Source organism: Dipodomys ordii, unplaced genomic scaffold (genome assembly GCF_000151885.1).
Source record: "Dipodomys ordii isolate 6190 unplaced genomic scaffold, Dord_2.0 Scaffold15, whole genome shotgun sequence".
NCBI lineage: Eukaryota > Metazoa > Chordata > Mammalia > Rodentia > Heteromyidae > Dipodomys > Dipodomys ordii.
Window position 1 is genome coordinate 2,328,748 of NW_012267231.1, and position 7,734 is coordinate 2,336,481.

Here is a 7,734-nt window from a genome sequence, read left to right on the forward strand (position 1 = left end):
TTTTGTCGGTCGTGGGGCCTTGAACTCTGGGCCTGGGCGCTGTCCCTCAGCTCTTCAGCTCAAGGCTAGCGCTCTACCACTTGAGCCACAGCACCACTTTCAGACTTTTCTGCTTATGTGGAGCTGGGGAATAGAACACAGGGCCTCAGGCATGCAAGGCAAGCACTCTACCACTGAGCCACTTTCCCAGCCCCTGAATGTAGAGTTTTTAAATCTAAGGTTGATCGCATCCCCTTGACAATGGTGCAGGCTGGAATGGATAGACAGATCTCCAATTAACCCCCCAAATCTAGGAGTAGAGCTGTGGCTCAAGTGGTAGAGCACCAGCCTTGAGTGAAAGGGTTAAGGGACATCGCCCAGGCCCTGAGATCAAGCCCCAGAACGAACACACCACATGCGTGCACACACACACACAGTCACAAAAAGGCAACCACTGCCCTTCCTACAGGCCAGAGACGGAGCTAGCTCCCTCACCACAGGCTTCAGTCTCCCCCAGGAAGGGTGAAAATCCCAGAGGAGAACCAGGGCAGCGGAGGGAGGGGCGCACTCCGCCTCCTGCGGGGCACGGATGGAGTCAGCCCTGTGAGTGGCGCCCACCTGGCAAACGTGCACTAGGCCCAGAACACAGCAGCACCCGGAAATCACCAGCTCACCACAGAAGTTTCTTGGCCCATGCGCAGGACCAGCTTTAGGGCTTGGGGGGGGGTGGGGTCCAACGTGGACACCGCAAACAAACAACGGCACGGACGCCCCTCCACCGGTGCAGCAGGCACAGAAGGTCGATCTGGGCTGAGGGCTCCAGCCCGGCTGTGGGGACCCCACCAGGCGCCCGGAGGACACCAGGCTGGCTTGCCCCCTGGGACCTGGCGCACCGCCTAACGGTGCCCAGCTCTGAGAGCGCCCATGGGGCCCTTACCTCTGCGACCGTGAGCCTGGTGCTGCTGGTGGGCGAGGGGACGATCGGCCCCCACCACGGGCTGGGCCTCCACCTACCTCGAGCCCACACTGCTGACTGCCTCCAGGTCTGTCTGTCCGTCTGTCCATCCGTCTGCCAGTCGCAGGTATCGGCCGGTACGTTTGTAAACGCGGCTGAGAGCGCTCCTAGTTCCAGAGGCCGGGGGGAGGGAAGGGGAGGGGAGAGCCTGGCCCGGCTCTCGGGACCTCGGGATGCTTTGGCAGGGGTCCGGGCCGGCCACTCCTTCTCTGCAGCCCGGAGCCGCGCTTCTATCCCCAGCGGGGGAGCCCCTGGGTCCAAAGGTCGGAGCAGCAGCCCACATTGCATTACAAAGCCAGGCAGCAGGTCGGTCCCCAAAGCCTGGGGGGGGGGACGCCCAATCCAGCTTAGAAAGAGAAGGGATCCAGCTGAAAAGGCACCCTTTCTACCAACACATTCTGGAATCTTCCAATGTTTCGACTTGCGGTGCGGCATAGGCAGCCGCCTCTCCGGCCCTGGCTCCGGTCGCTCACCTCTCCAGGAGATTGTGGGGGTCCTGGGGGGCGCAGAGCCCAGCGCAGGCTGGGACCTGCAGAGGTGAAAGGCACCGGCCAGGAGGAACGGTAAGCAAACAGGCAAACACCGCGCCCACCCGGGCCATGTGAGGGTGCGTGGCCGGAGGTGGGGGACACACGTGCGCTCCACGTTAGGGCACAGCATGGAGAGACCGCTGAGGACCCCCGTGCACACGCGCACACACACACACACACACACACACACACACACACACGTGCAGGCCCTGGACGCGGGAGAGAGGCTGTGTGTGTGCCTGAGGGGGGAGGGGAGCAAGGGTTCATCCCGCTGGGGCCACGCAGGTGCCACACGGGCCTGGAACTCTGGAATGGGGGAGTCAGGACCCCCACACATCCGGAGAGTCTGAGCAAGTCTGAGGGAGAGACGATTCTCCCCAGCAGCCTGCGGGCTCGGGGCACGGGCACCAGAACATCTTCCATAAGGGCCAACTGGTATAAGTCGGTGCGCAGAGTCGGTGCTAGGCTCCCTCTAGGCTCTACCCCAGGCCTTCTGTGCTCGGCAGGTCAATCTAAACCCTGGGGGCTCAAAGGTCTCCCTGGGCACTCAGTTCTATGGGGAGAATTCTGCATCTGTCTCCCCGTCCCCCAGACACTGGGCCCTTCTACAGATCCTGATTCTCAGTCTGGCCCCTAGCTGGGCTCCAGAGGTGGGCACCAGTGCACCCTTGCGTGACTGCTTTGGGCATTTATATGGAGGCCTTCACTCCAGCCATTCAACCGCTGCCACCTATGTCACGTGCTGGGCACTTTATGTCTGTATTTGGCTTGATTCTCTCTCACAGGACCCCTGGAGGTAGTGTTTCCCCATTTCGCTCAGAGCGTGACTCACTGACTTGGAAAGGCCAAAGCCTGTGAAATAACCCGGCCTCCCTCCCGTCAGGCGCTAGCTGGTGGCTCAATCACGCCTGTCATCCTAGCAATTCAGGAGGCTGAGATAGGAGGATCACGGGTTCAAAGCCAGCCCAGGCAGGAAAATCTGTGAGACTGTTATTTCCAGTTAAACACACTCCCCCCCCCCCAAAAAAAAAGAAAGAAACAGAAATGGAGCTGCGGCTCAAGTGGTAGAGCACTAGCCTTGAGCATAGAAGCTCAAGGGCAGGACCCAGGCCCTGAGCTCAAGCTATAGGACTGGCATCAAAATAAAATAAAATAAACCCCGTGGCCCTCTTCTCCAGCTGCTGCCCTTGAGGAATTTGGAATGGGGTTTCTTTACTGGCTTCTGGATGGTTCTGAGTTTTCCACTCCAAGTCAGGAGCTCTAACTTGGGGCTGGGGGAGTCTATGCGAGGCTCTTCTTCCCAGGCCCAGGCCCGTACTCAGGGCAGTTCTGCAGCCCTCCGCCAAGCCAGTCCTCTCAGACACACGGGTCCAGAGCCTCTAGGAAACCTTGCCCTGGCCAGCGATTCATCCCCGCTACACATCCAAGCCCTGGGTGACCTGCCGCAGGACTGCCGCGACTCAAGACGGAAAGCAAGGCTGGATATGTCCACAAGCAAACCCAAGGGAGACCTGGGACCCAGAAGCCAAACGGCGTTGGAGGGGAGACCCCTGCCACGCTGAGCAGGAGGCCCTGAGCCTTCGCTCTCCCAAGCGCCATTCTGACCCGTGCCTTTTTCTCTCTTTCAAATGACGTTAATGTGACCTTAACGTTTCTTTTTTTAATGAAACATCCATGAGAGACCACTTCCCCCCCTTTTTAAAGTATAACCATTGGGTCTGAGGTGAAATCAATAAAAAGCAGGGGAAAAAAGCAGCTGTTGTGTGCTTGCTCGTTTGCTCTCAGAAGAAAGCCAGGAACAGGTTGTCTGAGATGGCAGGGGGAAAAAAAAAAGCAGTTATTAGTGAGCCGGAAGCGACCAGACAGAGCCAGCAGAAACGGGAATAACTGTGAAGACAGGAAAGAGAAGGGGGGGGAGCAGAGAACACACTTAAAATTTTACCAACCGAGCCCAGGTGTGCCAGCGGGGGTGAGCTGCCCAGACTGCCTACCCCCCACCCAACTCCACTCCGACGCAGGAAATGTCAGCGGCGGCGGCAGAGAAGACTTCTGCCCACGGCACCCCCTAAGTCACAGGACTGGGGGGGCACAGACACTAGGCTGCCAGCTGGAGTGGGGGTGGCAGGGGGGGGCTGACCGGGGAGGGGCTGGCTGAAAGGAAGTTCTAATTAGCACAGAGCAGGCACCTTCCATTAATAGCCCGGCCTCCCGCTCCTGCCACCACGGCCGGGGCAGGGAGTTGGGAAGTGAGACTCCCTCTCACCTGTCTCCAGCTTAGGAACAGACTGTGAGTGAGAACAGGCCTCTCGGGCAGGACCGGCCCAGATCAGCTCCCCTCCACCGCTCCAATCTAATCACAGCTTTGACGTTGACCCATCTGTGGGGAGAGGGCTTACCCAAAGACCAGGGGTCCTGGACACACGCGGCCAGGCCTCCAAACACGGAGATCCCTCTAGACCGGAAATACATTCTTTCTTTAAAAGTGCTGGCGTATATTCCATTTATAGGTAAAACTGACAGTGAGACCTAACGGGGGGGGGGAGTGGGGGTGGGCAGGGTGGAACTGAGAGGAGGAAGGAGAGAGAGAAGAGAGAGAGAGAGAAAGAGAGAGAGAGAGAGAGGTGTAGTGTTCTGTCTTGGGTGTTGGCTCCATCAATGTAAATGTGGTTGTCTGAACGCATGATCTGTGCACCCATGGTCATTTCTAGGTGAAAACGTGTGTGTGTCTCACGTATACACATACAAAGGTCTCCGCAGCCTGTGCTGTAACAGGAAGGTTCACAGTGGAGAAAGGGCCCGGAGCAGATGGGAAAACAGAGCTGTGCCCGCCCCGCGTCAGCGCCGCACAGGGCCGGGGCTGGGGAGGAGGAAGGTCTGAATTGAATCAATTAGCTGCCGAAAACTTCAGAAAAGAAGTAAGGCCCTTCATAAAAGCAAAGCCCACTCCGTAATCCCTAAGGGCAATCCTCTCCACCATTCCCATGGTCTCCCCTCAGTAAACAAAGAAATCCTTCCACATCCACACCTCAATATTCATTAGGAGCCACGTCCTCCGAGGCTGCATCCCAGCTTCCAGCGGCCGGCCCGCCAGCCCAAGGCTAGACGCCTGCAGGGCCTTCCCTCTTTCTCTCTCCCGTCTCCCCTGCCCTTCCCACGCTCACTGGGCTGCTCTTTCTTCTCCTCACCATCACCACCGCCACCACCTCCTCCTCCTCCTCTTTTCTTCAAACAAGTGAAGAAGCCAAGCCAAGCCATCACTAATTCCTACTTTGTTCATTTATTTTGACAAGTGCCGTTTAATTTTAATTATTTATGATAATACTTCATAGCAGACAAGTAAATGTGCTGGGGTATATTTGGTAACATTAATGAAGTCTGCCTAATCGGAACCTTCACTCCGGCTCCTGCCTGGCTAGCAGCCGCTGGAGGAGTGGGTGAGACCACTGGGCTGTGGTAGGGTGGGTAATTTTTTGTAGGGGCGAGGAGGGAGGGAGGGAGAAAACTTAATGGGTTTGAGGATTCGCCAAGGGAAAATTAACCCGATTCCAGAGAAGCGGCAACTATGGAAGGCCATCATCCTGTGGGTGTGTATTGCGTGGGTTTAAACACACACACACACAGAACACACGCTTTACTTGATGATAAGGAGGCCCAGAAGTGCACACACACCACAGGGGTATTGACACAGGAATTTCAAGTGTGCAAATCAGCAGATGCCCAGAGAAATTAGGCTCTGGGTAATTAAAAAAAATGGGAGTGAAAAATAGAAAATGGGAGACACAGCTCTGCATGCAAGGCTTGTGAGGTCATAAGCCTCCCAGGGACAAGCAAGTGCGTCTGCACCGAGGCATGGGGCCACAGGGGAACGGGAGGCAGAGGCTGCAGAACCGGACCCAGAAACACAGGGCCGGAGGGTGGATGGTGCAGGGCCATTTTAAGCAGGGCTGGGGATGTAGTCTGTGGTGGGGTTCTTGTCTTACAGGCCCCGTGTTCCATTGCCAACACCACACCAGAATAAATAGTAGAACTGACTTTCAAGTCCCCTGACAGTTCACATAAATGTAGCATGCTATATGTGGACCATGCATGCACACACACATGTACACGCACACAAACAGCTATACCACACAGAGAGCTGCATGAGCACTTGGTCCAAACAGTAAGCACCGGGCACACCTTAAGATACCAATGGTGAAGCATTCATAGTAAAAAGATCCACAATCAGAACAGACTTAAATCACAGCACAATTCATGGGTGACTTTTGAGACTGTAAAGAACCATTTGGCCTTTTTCTTTCTTATCTATTTGCCCTGTCTAGAATTTCCAGTGACATACTGAATACAAGTGGCAAGAGCAGACATCCTAGTGCATCTGACTCTTGAGAGAGAGAGAGAGAGACAGACAGACACAGACAGAGGCTGGCACCATGGCTCACACCTGTAATCCTAGATACTCAAGAGGCTGAGACCTGAGGATCTTGGTTTGGTTCAGCCTGGTTGGGAAAGTTCATGAGCCTCTTACCTCCAATTAACCAGCAAAAAGCTAGATATGGAGTTGTGGCTCAAATAGTAGAGCACCATCTGAGTGAAAAAGCTAAGGATGGTACCTAGGCCCTGAGTGTAAGTCCTAGTATTGGCACCAAAAAAGGAGGAGGGAGAGAGAAAGAAAAAGAGACAGAGAGATGGAGAGGGAGAGCACACACTGTGGACCTTCTGCTGATTATCTCTGAAGTGTCTGAAGTACTGGGGAGGGGATTTCAAGGCCTTTCAAGACACAGAGGTGGGTGGGGTTTTGATTTGTTTGTTTTAGGCCAACTGCACTAACTACCTCAGGGCATTTGTGGGAGATTTTTCCCCCCCAGAGGTTAAAGGCCTAGGTTAGCAGTAGCTCCTCAGGCTTGAGCCATTAACTTCTGATTGCAACCGGGGAGGTCGGGTGGGCCTCAGGCCTCAGGCTCAGTGGGGGGGGGGCACCTGTAAGGCTGTGAATCTGCAGAGCCTGGCTGGTGCCCCCCCACACTCCCTGCCTTCTAGGAGAAGGGTTACAGAGGAGCTGGCAGATAGGCTGGCAGTAGCAGCCCAGGCACCTGCCCAAGCTCTTCCAACCCTGCCCCTTCAAGCCATGGCCTGGCTCTGGCGTGGGAAAGGCGGTTTGGAGCTTTTCACAAATCCAGTATCCCCTTGAACCAAAACCAATTAGCCCGGCCCAAGCCCCGTCATTGAGGGCCTGGCCCTCCTTTTTAAGCCCCTGCCGCTCAATTGCGGTGAGGGGCTGGCCGTGAATGAGGAGAGCACTTAAAGCGGTGCTTAAGCCCGGCCCGGCTGCGAGGAAGGGGCAGCGGCCGCCCATTCTCAGAACCACTGACCCAGGCTTTGTTCCAGCCTGGGCCCCTGGCCCTGGCTCTGTTTTGAACCACCCTCCCCGGCTCCCCAGCTCTCCCCTTGGTTTCCAGCTGTCTGTGGGAGACACGAAAATCTGGCTCTGGGAAGCTGGACAGCACCCCAAACTCGGCTGCCCTGGGTAGAGAGAGAGACCACTCCAGGTTGTGAGTCCTGACGCCCAGAGGTCGCAGCCTCTCCACGGAAGGGAGAGAGCCGCGGGGCGCTGAGCTCCGCGCCTTCCCCCGCAGCCCGGCGGGCGGTGAGAAGGGGAAACCACTACTTTTTCGGGGGAGGGTGAGGGAACCCAGGCGAGAAAGATTCAGGGGAACACATCTTCGCCCCCCAAGCAGCCGGACCGGCGGGGAGCCCGGCCGAGGCCCAGCCACACCACACAGCCACCCTGGACTCCGGGGCACCAACCGATCCCCGGCCAAGGGAAACAAATGGGGTGCGGAGGAGGGAAGATGAGGTACCACGGTCCCCACCCTCCCCGTCCCCCGCCCCGTCCCCAGCTTCTCTCCACACCCGGGCAGGTGGAGTGAAGCTATGTCGGGGGGTGGGGGTGAATAAGGCAGGGGGGCGCCCTGGCGTCGCCATGGTGACGCGCGCACCCCCCCCCAACCCAGGCCCGAAGCTGATTGGTCACTCCAACCTAGGCGAGCAGGAAGGAGGGTGCGGGGGTGCCCGGGCCCGGGCGGGATGGGGGGGCGGAGACACCCCGCACCTCCCCACGCACACGCGCGGCCCCGCACACCGAAGGGGATTCAGGCAAGCTGTAAAAAAATGGCGCCGCGGCCTCCAAAGGGGCCGCCGCGGCCCGGGGTGCGC

General features: G+C 57.4%; 1 protein-coding gene across 1 annotated transcript in view; it reads left to right on the top strand.

Annotated features, from left to right (window-relative positions):
- The window catches only part of Polg (polymerase (DNA directed), gamma), a 55,661-nt gene that overhangs the window by 12,016 nt on the left and 35,911 nt on the right, over positions 1-7,734 (top strand). Inside the window, exons 2-5 of the mRNA XM_013011877.1 lie at positions 826-1,071; positions 1,180-1,300; positions 1,432-1,557; positions 1,810-1,969. Of these exons, the coding sequence (XP_012867331.1) occupies positions 826-1,071; positions 1,180-1,300; positions 1,432-1,557; positions 1,810-1,969 (653 nt within the window). The remainder of the gene's footprint in view (positions 1-825; positions 1,072-1,179; positions 1,301-1,431; positions 1,558-1,809; positions 1,970-7,734) is intronic.